The 17,975-nt window shown below is 38.1% G+C and overlaps 1 protein-coding gene across 2 annotated transcripts in view; it reads left to right on the top strand.

Annotated features, from left to right (window-relative positions):
• The window catches only part of LOC126334536 (sorting nexin-14-like), a 212,843-nt gene that overhangs the window by 138,188 nt on the left and 56,680 nt on the right, over positions 1-17,975 (top strand). For both annotated transcript variants that reach the window (XM_049996893.1, XM_049996892.1), the window contains 3 exons: positions 915-1,081; positions 4,153-4,394; positions 14,086-14,267. In XM_049996893.1, the coding sequence (XP_049852850.1) occupies positions 915-1,081; positions 4,153-4,394; positions 14,086-14,267 (591 nt within the window). The remainder of the gene's footprint in view (positions 1-914; positions 1,082-4,152; positions 4,395-14,085; positions 14,268-17,975) is intronic.

The raw sequence follows: 17,975 nt of genomic DNA, 5'->3' as shown, positions 1-17,975 counted from the left end.
GCAGATGGGAGGAAGGTGCCTCTCAGTACAAATAAGCTTGTGGGGATACACTTTCATCTCTGGCATTGGTATTACTTTCAGTGCCTTGATTTTACCACTCCAACATCATAATTGAAGCACCAGCTCCAGGTGGACTATCCTTCAGACAAGAGTTGGATGAACTTACTGTTTAGTCCCTTAAACACCACTGCCACCATCACTACCTACACCACAAACCAATCAACCAACCAACCCATCCACCAATTATTTCTCAGCACTCGGACAGTATAGGTAGCTAGGCCAGTGTACCCATGTTTGTGTTGTTTGTTTGTATTAGTTAACTTTGAGGGACATTGCCCAGAAGCTCAGTTTCACTTTTGCTTACACAAGTGTGTTGTGCTCTACGTTACAACTATACAATGTGTGGTTACTTTTACTCCTTTCATTATGTGGTACTGATTTGTTCTATATCCATATTGATTATAAAACTCGATATCCTTACTTTCTAAGACTTGTAGAATTCTGTTATTACAAAAATTATTTTAGTCTCAAATTTCTGAAGTTTTTTTACAAGTCAAGCAAATATCTACAGCACTTCATAAGAGCCTTCAGGCTTTCCTATCCGGGCTCGTAGGAGAGGAATGCCTTGCCTAATGCCTGCTGCCCATCTATGTACAAAATGCCTACATTCCCTAATCTTTGACACCAATTTTTTATTCAGACATTACTGTTTTTGTCTTTCAAAATCTCTGCTCCATTATTGCTAATTTCTGTTTATTGTTCTGTTCACTTACTACCTTAATTTACTCCCACATGCGGATATACTCCACTTGTCCCATCCAGATTAAAAGTGCTTTTTTCCTGGTATTTTTCATGTTTGATATGTATTTCTTTCAATGTAGGTGCTAAAATCCTAGTCTTCTTTTTTTTTTCAGATGATCCGGAATCATATCATTGGACTGTGGATAGAAGATATAATGATTTTTATGTACTTGAATCAAAGCTGACTGAATTTCATGGTGAATTTACTGACATACACCTTCCACCAAAGAGAGTAATATCTGGACCACGGGGTGTCGAATTTATGGAGTCAAAGCGACAGGTGATGGAAGACAAATTTTAATAACTGATTGCCACAAACAGTCAGAGATGAAGGTTAACAAATATGATTTATAAGATATTGTGTCAAATAGAAAATTCACCTTTCTAAGCACCAGCCAACAATCCTCTCTCTCAAAAAATTTAAGTTACATCATAAGATATCATCTGTGTTACTTTAAAGTAGTGTAAGTGCTGTGCACTATCTGATTTGAAAGTTCTCTCATGCATTATTTACCATGTACCCATATAAGTGTGGGTGTGATAATACTTGCAAATTAACAAAATAAAAGTAAAAACAGATGTCTTCTCATTGATACATCACTTGTTTTTGAGTTGGTCAAATACATGTAATATCTGCATTCACAGAATAGTGTGTATTTGCTAACTGCCTCAATAATTAAATTTGCACTTACGACAAGATCGTAATGAGTGCTCATATAGCCAATTAATTATGAAGTGCAGTGTCATATTTATATGTCAGAAGAAAAATGCACTTAAGAAAATTTCAGAATTATTACAAATAGACAGAGTAGCTGTGCAGTACTTTATCTTCAGGAGGTGGCATTCCATGTACTTGGAATTTTACGTTCACACACAACACGTGCACGCACACGCCCCCCCCCCCCCCCCCCCCCACACACACACACATACACACACAGACACGCACACACTGCATCCAATAGAGTAGTTGGTCTCCTGCCCTGGCATCCAAGCCCCAACTGTAAAATACTTTTGAAATTGATTAATTAAAAAACATATGCTGTATTCTCTAGGTGTAGAGGTGCAAGCTATTGGCCTTTCCCATGAGAGCCATCTGCCAAAGAATTCCTTCTACAAGTTGCACAGGTATATTAACAATTTTAGTATCTCAGCAGAGGTTGATGTCTAGAGTAGATATGCCATGTGCAAATACCTGCTTCATTAACCCCAGAAATTGGTCGTAGTAGTGAACCTAAAAAGCGATGAAAATATGGATTGTTTCAAGTCTTGGTAATTTCTCAAGTTATACCAGAATGCAAATAATATTTTCACTCTCACTCCAACTATGTTGTTAATTTAATCATGTGGTCAGTAGTGTCAAAACACAGAAATAATCTTGTAGCTCTTAAAATGACAGTACGTCTTGTTCTAGTCCTACAATATGGATTTCTACCGTTGATGGTATCTACAGTTTGCTCCAAGTTGATTTATTGTTCCCTCCATGTGTCACATCTTGCTTGCTAGGTGAGAACAGATTTCAGTCTGCCCCTGTCCTATTTCAACAAACTTCACTGTCCAGCATTCTATTACTATTCTCTTGTCCACTGTGTTAGTTTTCCAACACACTTGTTCTTGAAATGCTTCAGAACAATAATGGTAGGTTTACGGTTTGTATTACTTCCTGAAGCATGTTCACTGTGTGAGCAGCTCAGATGATATTACACTGTGTCAGAAAGGCTGACAGATGACTTACAGTTCCTGCATTCTACTTATAACAAAACAGGGGAAACCTCAGGTTGGAATATGAACCTGTTAGGAAAAGGATAGATTGCTACTCACCATAAAGGTGACACCTTGCAGAGAGGCACAGTAAAACAAGTGTGGTACATTACAGCTGTCAGTGGTAGCAGTCATATGTGCATAGGTTCAGCTTGCTTGTGTGTAAGTCTCTCTCTCTCTCTCTCTCTCTCTCTCTCTCTCTCTCTCTCTCTCTCTGTGTGTGTGTGTGTGGTGTGTGTGTGTGTGTGTGTGTGTGTGTGTGTGTGTGTGTGTGCTGCGCGCGCGCGCTTCTTCTTCTTCTTCTTCTTCTTCTTCTTTTTTTTTTTGCTGAAGACGGCTTTGGCCAAAAGCTATTATGTGTCAAAACACAGAAATAATCTTGTAGCTCTTAAAATGACAGTACGTCTTGTTCTAGTCTTGCAAGCAACTTGAAATTAAGTTTTTGTGGTAGAAAATTGTAAGATACTACCCTTACTTTATAGAAGAAAGGAGAAGGGTAAAACCTCCTGCTTAAAAAAAAATACAGATGGTTATCATAATATTGTAAAGGCTGAACAAATATGGTTAGTGCAACAAGTAAACATGCTCTGTCTTACAGCAGTGACATGTACAATGAATGCAACAAATGGGTGGGTGGAGGGGTTGAGTGAATCTGCTCTAAAACTGACCATACATGCTGAATAGTCTTCAAGTTAGGTAATTGGACAAATTAAGTGAAAGTAAAATTCATTATGTTTCATTAAACTCTGTACAAGCAGAGTTAAAAATGTGAACAGAGACATTGTAATCTTCAAAAATAGTGTTCCATGTAGGAAATAACTCCTGTATTCATAGAATACACCTAAAATACCCATGTAATTCTTGGCTGTAGGTCCTCTTGCAGAACAGTAGCATCAATTAGATACCATGCTTAGATAGCATGACATTGTAACCCACACTGTTAAAAAGGGTGTTTAATAGTATTGTCCAGTACACAAGTTCTTTCAGTGTCTGACATGTAAATCTGACCCATTTTGGCAACAGAATGAATGATGGTGTAGCATAGCAAATTATTACTTTTACATGGTGATTGATTTCAGTACCAATTTACTTCAGGCAAGAACATTATTGGTGGACATAGCAAATTTGGAAAGAAATCTAAATGGAAATATTGGATCAAATAATGAGACTGAGAAGTTGTGGAAGAGTGAATGGGTAAATACTTCCATCCACATACTGAATCTGTTGTCATGTATGAATCATTCAGTTGAGTGTGCATGAGCACACACATGCAACCCCCTCCCCCCTCCTCCCCCTCCAAAACACACACACACACACACACACACACACACACACACACACACACACGTAAATTGTGACAGCTATGTGCCACTGTTTCTCTTATTATGAATTTCATCATGTGTTTTCAATGGCATTATAAAGCAGAGTAGTATACATTTCATTTCAAAATTTATAATTTTTAAGCGTTTTGTGTGTGGTGATTTTATTATTAATAGCAGTGACCTGATTAGTCTAGAATCCTAGTAAGTCATGGCCTTGAATCCAAGTAAGTGATTATCAGAATAATGAACTGCATGGTTTCCATTTGCACAGGTATTTGAGGACTTTTTGCAACGTCTGCTACAGAAACCAACTCTGCGTGGAAGTGATTTACTACATGCTTTCCTGCGTTCTCCTTCTGAATTTGTTCCTGCTTCCGTTGGGGTACCAGAAGGTCTAGGTCGAATGATTCGTCGAACAGTTCCCATTAGGTTACGGAAAGAGAGAGGTCAGCATCTTGATGCTTTCCTGGCTACATTCCTTTCAACCTGTGAAACAGGCAAAAATCGTTCAAGGTAAGGAATTTTAAATTAAAATAAACCATTTCTAGACTGACAATGTCATATGCCAATCAGCAAAGACATTTCCACAGAAGTGGGAATAGTGGTATTATATATATGTTACCTGGAAGCTAAAACTGCTTCTTTTTAAATTTTGTGGTGTTTTGCACCTTTCAGATGAGAAATGGATCAATAAAAATAGAAATTATTGAATAATATGAACTATACTGCAAAATGACTATAATTACAACAATATTATGAAAAGGATAGATTGCTATGTGCCATATAGAGCAGATATTGAGTCACAGACCGGTACAACAAAAAAAGCTGCTGTACGTTTTGAGGCTTCTGCCAAATGTCTTACTCCTAACGTAGAAAACAGACACAGATTTATACAAGCACAACACGCATGCACATGATTCCTGTCTCTGGCCAGTGACCCCACACAGACTTTTTGTTGTGCCTGTCTGCAACTCAACACCTCTTCTGTAGGGTGAGCAGTGATATGTTCTTGAGCAGTGATATGTTCTTTTCATAATATTGTCGGTATTCCATCCTGGATTTTCCATTGTTTGGGTATAATTACACATTTTCAGACAACTAATTTCATGTATGTTTACAGAAACACAAATCAATCTACAGCCCTAACCCTTCAAAGAATTGTATGGCATCCATAATACTTTTGGAAATGTGAGAAATTTCACTTATCATATCCAGTATGATACTGTTTTCAGGAAAAGTAGTGTTCTGTTCACTCAGTTGATTTGTGAATATACCTGTAAATGTTCTTTATGACTTATGGTGTCTAAAATTTGAATTTGTGGTGCTTTTCCATCATAAATAGCTTTATATGTGTGCCTGAATTAATTAGTTAGTTACATAATTAATTCAATCATTTACGGTGCTCCATAGATCTCATCACGAAGTGGAACAAGTCTACGTACACAGTAACAAAAGGCAAGCAGATCATCTTTATGTTGCTTTAACAACAAATATTTACGATACTACTTAATACAGTTTTTGCTTATGCCAGCTAAATTTAACCTAGTAAATTAGAAAGAAAAAGCCATTGGTGATGAGTGCTGATACGAGCAATACATTGTAGTTGAGACTTTCCACAAAGGTGTGCCATCATATGCTGACTTCAGCTTACTTTTTATTTATTTATCATTGGAACAGTGTAAAGGAGTGTCTGTGAAGAAGCATTTATCGCTCATACCTGTGAACTTTATCACTCATAGTTGTGAACTTATTTGTGGAAGAGTTTGAGAATAGGACTCTAAAGATAACAGCTTGGAAAGCAACCTGTTTTTGTAGATACGTGGATCACTCGGGCTACATGAGGGTTATAGTTAGTCTGTTCGTGTAACTTTTTAATTCTCTTTGTCCCAGCAGTAAGTGAAACTTGAAGATGTCATGAAGCACCCTTGTTGGATATGTTGGTTTATATGGAACTCGAGGTCACAGTTTCTATCACAAATCTGTACACATACACATTGTGAAGGTATCCTCATGCAGTGAGCTGCCATCCATTGTATCACCACAGTGGGGTCTTTAGGATGCTGGCACAAAAGGGTTAGGCAATCTCCGATTCTGACAGCTTTTCAGAAGAAAAACACCTGAGGTCTGTCTTCAAGCAGAATGTTTACTCTAATAAACAATTTGTCATACTTTGAAATTTGGACCAGTAGGTGGATGTAAACCAGTTGCTTTCCGTCCATGTGTTGGGAACTTCTCCAAAACTGAGAGAATTTTAAAGGGATTTAACCCTTAAGTAGTCACATGATACTTTGATACGCGAACTCTTTCACTGGGTTTATTTGACAAGAAACTAAATCACACAGAAGAAAACTGTTCTCCATCATTCCATGAAATAATTATGTAAAATATACATTTTTATTCCCCTTCAAAAGTCTGATGACAGTGTCAGTGACATTTTTATATTTTTTTTTATTTTCACATAACTGATTTTTTGATATGTAGCTTTGAATCATAATAAGTTATAAAACATTCATCCTTTGTTGTCATTTTCACATTGTGTGCAGACCATCTTAGCATGCTTTTTATGTACACATTTCAAACTAATCATACATACTGTGGACGTTTAACATATATGACCTCATAGTGCTTTGACAAGGTCAGCAGCAGATCTTAGAGCCAAACATCTTTATTGCAGTATATGACTCATCCCATCACTCATAACCAGTGGTACTTGCATACACATTCTACTAAAGGCAGCACTGATGGCTTGCGGCACGCACACCATGAGCCTTCCACAGTCTATAGATGTGCAATGGCTCTGGTTTCTCACCAGTTCAGCTTCACATTTGAAGATGGCACCCAGTTGTAATAGCGAAACATTATGTAAAATTGATTTGAGGATCTGACTGCAAGTCTGACTAACATAGTACAAATCATCACCCTGGGAAAATCTACGCAATCATATCATCTGCGCTATGTCTGCTAAGGTTCTGTTTGAGCCTTAATTATGATGGTTGTTTCACCACAAAACATCTTCATCTTTGAAGTCATTTCAAACTCGTATTTGAAGGTTAACAAGAACAGGCCCAGATGTGGGACCCCCATGTTATGATCTTCTACTTTGTGGTTTGTTTCATGCCTGTGACACAGTTTGTCAGTGCAAACTACTCTTTCTTATGCCATTCAACACCTTAACAATTAATTTGCCAAATAGAATTTTATGGTGTGCTTGAAGGCAATGGCAAGGTCACATAAGATATACCAACAGTATATTTTTTCTTGTTTAGATCTGCCAAAATTTCATTGCTCAAGTCCTGTAGTACCTTCTGTATGAAGACCTCAAATGACAAACAATCACAGGCACTTGACAAATTCTGCTCAGGTAACTGAATCAGTATTTTATAACCAGCAATTTTCTCAAAAATGTTTGAGAAGATAAAAGACTGAAATAGAAGTGTAATTAGAACTACTTGTTTGCATTTATAGGTGGATACACAATATTTAAACATGCCAGGAAATTGGGAGTAATTGGCTCATTACAAACAATGTAAATTCCTGCTTCTTATATTAACAATGTAAGGAGAAAAATAGAGTGCTACTCACTATAAAATGACACATTGAGTTGCAGACAGCCACAATGGAAAGACTGTTACACATTTAGCTTTTGGCCAAAACCTTCTTCAGAAAAGGAAAACCACGCAAACACACACACACACACACACACACACACACACACACACACACACACACACACTCATTCGTTCATTCATACAAGCAAGCACACCTTATGCACACATGGCGGTCATGTGTGCGTGAAGTGTGCTTGCTTGTATGAAAGAGTGTGTGCGTGTTTTTCCTTTTCTGAAGAAGAAGGCTTTGGCCAAAAGTTAAAGGTGTAACAGTCTTTTCATTGTACCTGTCTGCAACTCAGTCTGTCATCTTTGCAGTGACTAGCAATATATGTTTCACCTTATATTGTTGACTTGTTACAAAGATAGCTTAAGGGTAGTCCTATCAAGTCAGAACAAGATTTTAGTATTACACTAGAAACACCATTATAGCCACCAAGCATTACTACTTTTTAGTGACTTGGTGAATTTTGTAATTCTGCTCGAGATAGTATTTTTGAAATTAATATCACTTGGTGGTGCATGTAGTGTCTGCCAAAGTAAATGTGTTGTGCCTTTATTTTTTTTTCTTTGTTTATTAGTAGGTGTAATATTTGCTGCCACTGTAAGGAAGTAATTGAATTTCATCACCAATGTTTTGAATGCTTTACAATTTCTGCCAGAGATGCTTTCCGGGGCACCAATTTCTTTTGGATGACCATTTGTACTCAATTCCATTTGAATTACTGTTTGCGTTCATTTGTTTTTTTAATAGAGTTCAGAATGCTTTTGTTTTATTCTTGGATGTTTTATATTTGGAACATAGTGAATAAGTTTTATTTTTAATGACAGATTGTAGGCTCTTACGATACTGGTAGTAATGGAATTTCAACCGTTCACTATAACATGTCCTATGAATAAGGAAGGTCTCTCTTCCTAGCACAATGTTGTTTAATCCCATGAGTTATCCATCCCTTTGCTTCTTTACAGTTGTACCCTTGCTTGGTTTATGGAAAACAAGATTCATTGCTGTAGGAATATATTCCAGGGAGACAAAAATTTATGACTATCCTGTTTGCTTTGTAAATCTGCTACCAGTGTTCATCCTGTGATTTTTTTCTAAAAGCACTGATTGAATCATTGTTTTTGATTTAATAATCCAGTCAGGGCATACTTTTGAAATTAGTTAAAACATTTTACTGAATTATTAATTTTATTTAGTCAGTGTATTTTTCACTAGATGTGACTATTTTCAGAAACTGTGTTCATTCCTAACAATATGCTCGGAAAATGTAGACTCTTTAGCAGCACACTCCAGATCATTGTTATTCTCACCTTTAGTTTTAAAAAGATCTCAGTTGTTTTGACATGGTAGTTAATTTCATCCTTTTCTTTATGTACAACAGAAAATTCTCTGGTACATAGTGTGCAGTAAACATATTCATTGTTACTGTCATTACACAGTTTCAAAAATTTGTTTTCCTGTTGCATTTTGACATTAAGCAAACGCTTTCTTTTATACATTGCTAAGTGATGAAACAAAAGTCAAACGGAGATAAAATGGTGAGAAACGTGTAGATGAGATACCTCACACATGAGAACAGGATAAACACGTTGTCAGTGTTGTGTTGCAAAATGACCGGGTGAACAGTTGTGGAAGGATCATTAGCTGTGTGTCCCCATTGAGTCAGTGCTTGCTTCTAGGTCAGCTATAGGGCGGGGGGTGGGGGGAGGCCATAAGAGAATGTTTCAAAATGTGCTGTCGAACATATAGATCTAAGATAATTAAAAAGAAGAAGAAGGGGGGAGAGAGAGAGAGAGAGAGAGAGAGAGAGAGAGAGAGAGAGAGAACCTCACTAGTGATAAAATTTTCAAACCCAATTTTACAACCACAGACAGAACTAAAAAAAACCAAGACTGACTGGGCTAATCCCAGATGTACAGCAAGCATTCCATTCCTCTTGACCACATACAAATTACAGATATTGCTGTCTATTAAACTAATAACTTCCATACTTGCACACAGATGAATAATCCTAATGAAAGATTCTTTTCAGGGATGAAGATTCTTTTCGTTTGCATTGCAGTCTTCATTAATAATGAAAGCACATTTGATTACATTGATTACTATTATGCAGATAGAAAGTTCATATCTGCAGCAGCTCTCTCTCTCTCTCTCTCTCTCTCTCTCTCTCTCTCTCTCTCAGGTGTGTGCTGCCCTCTTCCCCATTTTATTACTTCCTTATTTGTCTAACAGTAGTATCACACATCAAGATGTTACAAATGCTTACAGTACTATCAATTGAAAACAAAATTAAAGATATCGCCTTTTAGAAATAAGGTGTGCTTTTTGTAAGACGAACTGTGACAGCAGTATGTTGTAAAAGGTGCATGGATTGAATATTTACTGCTACCAATGTACTTCATATATTTGTATTTTATTTTGAGGCAATGTCAGTCACTGTGTGTGTGTGTGTGTGTGTGTGTGTGTGTGTGTGTGTTTGTTTGTTTGTTTGTCACTAATAGAGGATTTTTTTTAAGAAATACTCATTGAGGGAAAATAGAAAAACGCAGAAAAAGCAGATAAAAGTGAAAACAGGCATTAAAAAATGAAATTGACAAAAATGACGAAAGGGGAATGGCTAGATGACAATTGCCAAGACTGTAAAAGCATGCATTACTAGGCCAAGACAGATTGCGCCTACAGCAAGATTTGAGAAAAGAGATGCACCTGTATGAGTTTTAAGAACACACATGGCAAGGTCATACTAAAGAAAGCAGGGAAGGGTGAAAGGCAGAAAGAATATATGTTGTTGTTGTTGTTGTTGTTGTTGTGGCCTTTATTCCGAAAACTGGTTTGATACAGCTATCCATGCGAGTCTGGCCTCTGCGGGTCTCCTCATATCTGCTTAGCTATCACAGCCTACATCCATCTGAAACTGCTTACCGTATTCCAGCCTTGATCTCCCTCTGCAGTTTTTACCCCCACACTTGTTTCCACTGCCAAATTGACAATTCCTTGATTCCTAAAATGTGTCGTGTCAACTGATCCCTTCTTTTAGTCAAGTTCTGCCATAAATTTCTTTTTACCTCTGTTCAGTTTGGTACCACCTGATTTGTTATTTCACCTACCCATTTAATCTACAACATTCTTTTATAGCACCGCATTCAAAAGCTTTTACTCTCTTCTGGCCTGTACCGCTTGTTGTCCACATTTCATTTCTGCATGGTGCTATGTACCAGACAAATACCTTCAGAAAAGACTTCCTGACATTTAAATTGATATTAAATGTTGACAAATTCCTCTTTTCCACGAGTGCTTTTGTTGCTATTGCTAATCTGCATTTTACATCCCCTCTACTTTGGCCACCATCAGGTATTTTATTGCCCAAATAGCAGAACGTATCTACAACTATTAGTTTCTCATTACCTAATCTAATTACCTCAGAATCACCTGATTTAAATCAATTTCACCATAGAGATGAAATGTCTGAAATGGTAAGGACATCTAGAAAGGATGGACAGTAGCCACTGGCCAAAGAAAGTGTGGCAGTGGACACCAGCAGACAAAAGAATGTTTTGACAACCTAGGAGGAGATGGAATCAGAGGTCCGGGGTACAATGGATGCCAGGGGACTGCAAGAAGGAGACTAGCATGATTGGAGGAAGTGGAATGTAGGAAGCGAGGAGCATCGCCAGCCATGGAACACACGCAAGATGGTGGTGGTGGTGATAATAATGACACACTATCACCCTTGTTTTACTGGTGTTCATGTTACTTTCTTTCAGGACACTACCCATTCTGTTCATCTGACCTTTCAAAACCTTTGCCATCTCACATACAATTACACTATCATCAACAAACCTTGAAGTTTTTATTTATTCTAACCGAATTTTCATTTTTTTTTCCAAATTTCGGCTTGGTTATCTTTGCAGCCTGCTCAATATTTAGATTGTATAATATTGGGGATAGACTACCCCTTAATCACTCCCTTCTGTTTCGTGTCCTATGACTTCTATAACTGTGGTCTGGTTTCTGTACAAGTTGTAAATCACTTTTCTCTCCCTCTATTTTATCCCTGCTACTTTTAAATTTCAGAGTGTGGGCTTGGAAAAAGGTTTTTAGCAATCTATAGATGATATAAATGTAGATTTGTCTTTCCTTAAACTGTCTTCTAAAATAAGTCATGGGATCAGTATTGCTTTGTGTGTTCCTCTGTTTCTCAGGAATCCAAACTGATCTTTCCCGGGGTTGACTTCCACCAGTTTTTCTATTCTTCTCTAGATAATTAGTATCAACAGTTTGTAATCATGACTTATGAAATGTATGGTTCGCTAGTAGTCCACCTGTCAACACGAGCCTTCTTAAGAATTGGAATTATTACCTTCCCTGTGAAATCTGAGCACATTTCACCCATCTCATACATCTTGCACTCTAGGTGGAGTGGTTTTGTCATGGCTAGCACTCCCAAACATCTCAATAATTCCATAAAAATATACCTATTTCAGGGGCTTTGTACTATTTAGGTGTTTCAGTGTTCTGTCAAATTCTTCTCGCAGTTATCATATCTTCCACATCATCTTCATCTATTCCTGTTCCATTTGTATAATATTGTCTTAAAGTTCATAATCCTTGTAGAGACACTCTAAATATTCCTTCCACCTTCCAACATTCCTTTTTTGATAAATACTGCCTTGCCATATAATTTGTTGATATTCAGAAAGTTGCATAACACTTCCCATCAGTCTCATTTTTTAGACATGTGTATTCCGTTTTATCTGCTTCATTTGAAGCCTTTTTATATTTTCTCCTTTCATCAAATTAATTCACTATCTCCATTTTTATCCAGGAATTCTACCAGGCTTTATCATTTTACCTGTGTTATCCTATGCTGCCTCTTGTATTTCATCCCCCAAAGCTATCCATTCATCATCTATTGTAGTTTTTTCCCCCGGTTTCAATCCAACATTGCCTGATGATTCCTCTTAAACAATCAACAACCATTGGTTCCTTCAATTTAGCTGGGTCCCATCTCATTATTCTACATTTTTGCAATTTGTTCAGTTCAGTCTGCAATTCATAATCAATATTTATGGTCTTATATATACACCTGTTGAAATGTCTTACCATATAAAATCTGATTTTGTAATGTGTGTCTTACCATTGTACATATAATCAGACTTAAACTTTCGAAATTCATCTGGTTTCTTTCAAGTATACAGTCTCCTTTCATGATTCTCAATCCAAGTGTTAACAATGATTAAATTATGCTCTGTGCAAAATTCTATGAGACAGCTTCATACGTCATTCCTTCCTCCCGTCCATGTTCTCCTAGCACTTTTCCATCTCTTCATATTTCTATTGCTGGGTTCCGGTTACCCATGACAATTAATTTTTATTTCCCTTAACTATCCGAATAATTTCCTTTATCTCACCATACTTTCTTTCAATCTGCTCTTCATGTAGAATATATGGAAATGTGGAATGTCTGTATAAGGGAACCAAACTTGAAGGCAATATTATAGAAAGAGAAGAGAAAGTAGGTGAAAATGAGATGTGAGATACAATTTGTGGGAAGAATTTGACAGGGTGCCAAAAGACGTAAGTGGAGACAAGGTTCCCAGAGAAGGTGGCATTTCCTCAGAATTATTGAGATCCTTGGGAGAGCAGGCCATGACAAGACTATTCCACCTGGCATACAAGTTAAGTAAAACAGGTGAAGTACCATTGGAGTGATTTGTGTATTGAAAAGAGATTAAAGGTGAACATCAGCAAAAGAAAAACAAGGGTTATTGAATGTACTCCAATCAAATTAGATAGCACTGAGGAAATACGATTAAAAAATAACAGGCAATGACGAAACTAGAGCAGATATAAAATGTAGACTGGCAACGGCAAAAGATGATTCCTGAAAAGAGAAATTTGTCAACATCAAATATAAATTTAAGTATTAGGTAGTCTTTTCTGAAGGTATTTGTGTGGTGTTTAGCCTTGCACAGAAGTGAAACATGGGCAATAAGCAGTTCAGGCATGAAGAGAATAGAGGCTTTTGAAATGTGATGCTACAAAAGTATGCTGAAGATTCAGTGGGGAGAATGAACCATTAATGAGGAGGTACTGAATCAATGTTAAGGAGAAATGAAATGTATGACACAGTTGGGCTAAAAAAAGGTATTAGGTAATAGGATATACTCTGGAGCATCAAGCAATTGTCAATTTGGTAATGGAAGGAAGTTTGAGTGGAAAAAATTGCAGACAGGCGTAAAGGCTTGACTGTAGTAAAGAGGTTCAAATAGATGTGGGTTGCAGTAGTTATCCAGAGGTGACGAGGCTTGCTCAGGATAGAGTAGTGGAAGAGCTCCATCAAACCAGCTTCCTGATGGAACACTGCAACAACAAAATGCAAATTGTAAATCAGTTTTAAACATGCCTCTTTCTAAAATAAGATAAAAGTATCATATTTGTTACTTTCTTTTGGAGAATAAGTAGCTTTGGTTACATATTTGATGTATTTTGTGTGTCTTTCATTCACCCAAGTCTTAATTTATTGAGTGTTAAATGCGAATTAGTAAGCTTTTTCGATTGACATTGTGTAAGCCTGTATTTCCTGTTTCAGCAAGTATGAATGGAAAGATGTTAATGCTAAAGAGCCTCAGAAAGTACGTTGTCTCACTCATCCTGTATTTGGAGACAACTTTGGGTTAGACCGTCATCAACCACTATTTGCTCTGGCAGGGGCAGGAATGGGTGGAAGTGCATTGCCTATTCAAGGATTCTATGACTGTGTGCTCTATCTTCGTAAGTTGCTGTATTTGCAGCTAATGTGATTTGTGAAGTGTAACTTAAGGTCATTGTGTTATATAATTGATTTACTGCCACTTTGTTGTTGCATATATACAAAAATAACTATGTTTATTCATACTGTTCACATCTTTTTCACGTGCTGTGACACACATTTGTTCTCTTCTGCCATTGGCTTGTCAAATAAAATCCACAAACTCAGAGATGAATGGTATTTGAAATGACAGACCACTCCTCATCTTTACAATGAAGTGCTGATTGTCAGACAAGTGAATAAAAAGTAGTAATTACTGGTGGACTCTCAAAAGATGTATTGCTCTTCACCTCACAAAATTTAAATGTTATATCAGTTTATGTATGAAGTGTATTGTGCAACTCCAAGTGGTCTGTCATATTCCTCTGATGGAGATTTGAGTACATTTTATAGTTTGCTGAAATAAGCACTATTCTATGTGAGACACATGGCATCGTGAGAAAGAAGTGAAGGAATGAGAGGGGCCGAAGGTGACACGTCAAAAATAAGATGTTGTCATTGATCTATTAGGAAGCTTGACAAAAAGTGAAGACACAATCTTTTGAGTTGTAACATTACTTTTCAGGTAGTCAAACTATTTCAAAGAATCGTAGGAAGTATATGTAAGACCTACCAACCAAGCAGCAAGAGGAGAACACACATATAAAGGTACAGAAATTTGCAAGCTTTCAGAGCCGATAGCTACTTCTATGGCAGAAGGGTTGAAGGGGAAGGAAGAGGAGGTGAAGGAAAAGGTCTGGTCAAGTTTAGGAAATGGGGAAACTTTGGAAAAATCTTCCAGAACCAGTTCAAGGAGACATACTAGACAGGATGAGAAGGAAAGACTGCAATGGACAAGATTTGAAAATTGGAGAGCTTAAAGGTGGAAGATGGGGAAATATGCAATACAAAGATTACTGACAAAAAATCATATATGATTTAACAAGAGCAGAAAGCTAAGTACATTGTATGTGGTACAGGTTGGAGGGGGGGGACAGGCCAGAAAAGCTGTAGAAAACTAAAAGGAAGTGAAGAATGGAATGCTGAGATGGAAGTATTAACATAAATTAAGGCCAGGTGGGTGGTGAGAACCAAGGTTAAGGCCAGGTGGCTGGTGAGAACCAAGGGCATTTTGTAATACTGGTTCCCACCTGCAGAGTTACGAGTAACTGGTGTTTGGGGGAAGAATCCAGATGGCACTTATGGAGAAACAGACACCAAGGCCATGACTGTCTTGTAGAATATACTGTTCAACAGGATTTTTTGTGTTGCAGGTGTATACCCTCAGCCTGTGCCCATTCATGCTAATTGATAACTTGGTGATAATCATGCCAATGTAAAAAGCTGAACAGTGCTTGCATAACGGCTGGTACATGGTGTGTCATTTACAGGTGGCTCTCCTTTTGATAGTATATGTTTTGCCAGTTACAGGGCTCGTATAGGCGATGGTAGGAGGGTGCGTAGAGCAATTCTTCAATCACAGGGATGGGCTCTGTAGGGTAGGAAATGGGTGCAGAAGGAGCATAGTGTCTGATAAGGATTTTGTAGAGGTTGGAAAGGGGATGAAAAGCTATTCCAGGTGTTGTGGGCAAAATGTCAGACAGAGTGGACCTCATTTCAGGACATGATTTTAGGAAGTCACAGCCTTGCCGACGTAACTGATTAGTACATTCAAGATGAAAATAATACTGATCGACAAAAGATGTACTCCTAAGTTGTTTTTGGGAAGGCTCAGCAGTACTAGGATTGGATGTGGTGGCCCTGGTACTGGTGATCCCACCAAAAAACAACTTAAGAGTACGCCTCATGTTACTCGCTCAGTATTACCCTGATTTTGAAGGCATTAATCACCTACATTGACAAGGCTGTGATTCCTAAAATCATGCCTTGAAAGGAGGTCCATTCTGTATGGGATTTTGCCCAGCAGGCCTGGAATAGCTCTTTGCTATCCTCCCCATCTACATAATATCCTATGCTCCTTCTGCACCCAAATTCCCTACCCTTGTGACCGTTCCCACTGTAAGACATGCAGTATGCACCCTCCTACCACCACATATACCAGTTCTGTAAATTGCAAAACATATACCGTTGTTGTTGTTGTGGTCTTCAGTCCTGAGACTATACTCGAATAATCCGCACCCTTGAATAATCCGTGCACCAAATTTTGAGGAAGAGGAAAAAAAAATATTTTTTGCTTTAATTTGTTTTATTTACAAAAAAAAATTTGTTCCAACATTATGATGTGTTCAAAAGTATGTATAATAACTACTGGTGCCGGGATGGTTCCTATGAGAGAGCACAGCCGACTTCCTTCCCCCTCCTTCCCTAATCCGATGAGACTGATGACCTCGCTGTTTGGTAGTAACACTGCTGTACAGGTTGATACATTGTTAAAACGCAACTGATATAGCGGCATGCAGCTGGCTAGCCGGCAGGCGGGCGGCCAGCGACGTGCAGCTGCCAGGCTGGCCCATTAGACGGGCGGGCGGCCGGGGAACATTATCACCACCAGCAGGGACTCTACGCGTACCTACAATAGCAAAAAAAGAAATGTGAATTATCTTGTTTAAGAATTTGTTAATAGCTATGTGCAATAAAATATTTTAGTCAATACTGGTACGTTTCCTCTCTTACCACTCTATTCATCACTTTCATCATCATCACTAGCGGGAGAATCAGTGTCGTCTTCACCATCTTCCCATAGAGCGTCGTCCTCTGTTCCATCCAATGAATTTGTGATTCCACATTTTTTGAAGGATGTTTCCACCAGTGGTTGCAGAATGGAGTCCCGTGCACTTTCCACCCATTCACAAATCTGGGACTAATCCGGCCGTTTGATTTTTCCACTAGGTGTGAACTTATGGTTTTCATCAGCCATTCATTGCGTATATCGCTGTTTAAGTGCAGCTTTGAATGGCCGATTTATACACACATCTAGTGGTTGTAGGTTGGATGTTAGGCCTCCAGTGATAATGACTAAGTCAATTTCCCCTTTTTGTAATTTGTCTCGCACTTCCTTAGTTGTATGTCCGCGGAAGCTGTCCAGGACCAACATGTTGCATAAATTCAGTAACACACCAGGACGACGTTGCCAAACAGTTGTCACCCAGTCAATTATAAGTTCATTGTCCATCCACCCGTTTTGGCTTTTACTGATATTTTCGGAGTAGTTTTCCTTTTAAATATCACATAAGGTGGTAGCTTTCGTTCATCACCAGTTACAGACATCATCACTGTACATCTTTGTTTCTCACCGCCGCCAGTTCGTATCATGATGCTGGATTCTCCTTTCCTGTTCACTGTGTTGTCGAGCGGCATCTCAAAATAGACTGGCGTTTGATCTGCATTACCAATTTGCGATAATATATAGGACTGTTTACGGCGCAGATTGATCACATAATTATGAAAATTCACTATTTTTTCGTCATAATCTTGTGGAAGCCGCTGAGCGATAGTAGTTTTCCTCCGGGATCCTAAACAATTTCAGTTGGAAACTCTGGATAGCCAGCCCCGGCTAGCTTTGAAACTGTAAATGCCTAGTTCTTTGGCTAAAGACAATGCTTGTTGGCAAATTTCACTCGTCACTGCGCAGCCGTGTTGTCGCTTCTCATCTACATAATTGCAGAGCCTTTTCTCAAGGTCCGGATGCTTCGCTTTTTGGCTGCGAAATTCCCGGCGATTACTATTAGTTT

Source organism: Schistocerca gregaria, chromosome 2, assembly GCF_023897955.1.
Source record: "Schistocerca gregaria isolate iqSchGreg1 chromosome 2, iqSchGreg1.2, whole genome shotgun sequence".
Taxonomy (NCBI): domain Eukaryota; kingdom Metazoa; phylum Arthropoda; class Insecta; order Orthoptera; family Acrididae; genus Schistocerca; species Schistocerca gregaria.
The sequence above is the reverse complement of the archived record's forward strand: the minus strand, read 5'-3'. Positions and strand labels throughout refer to the sequence as shown.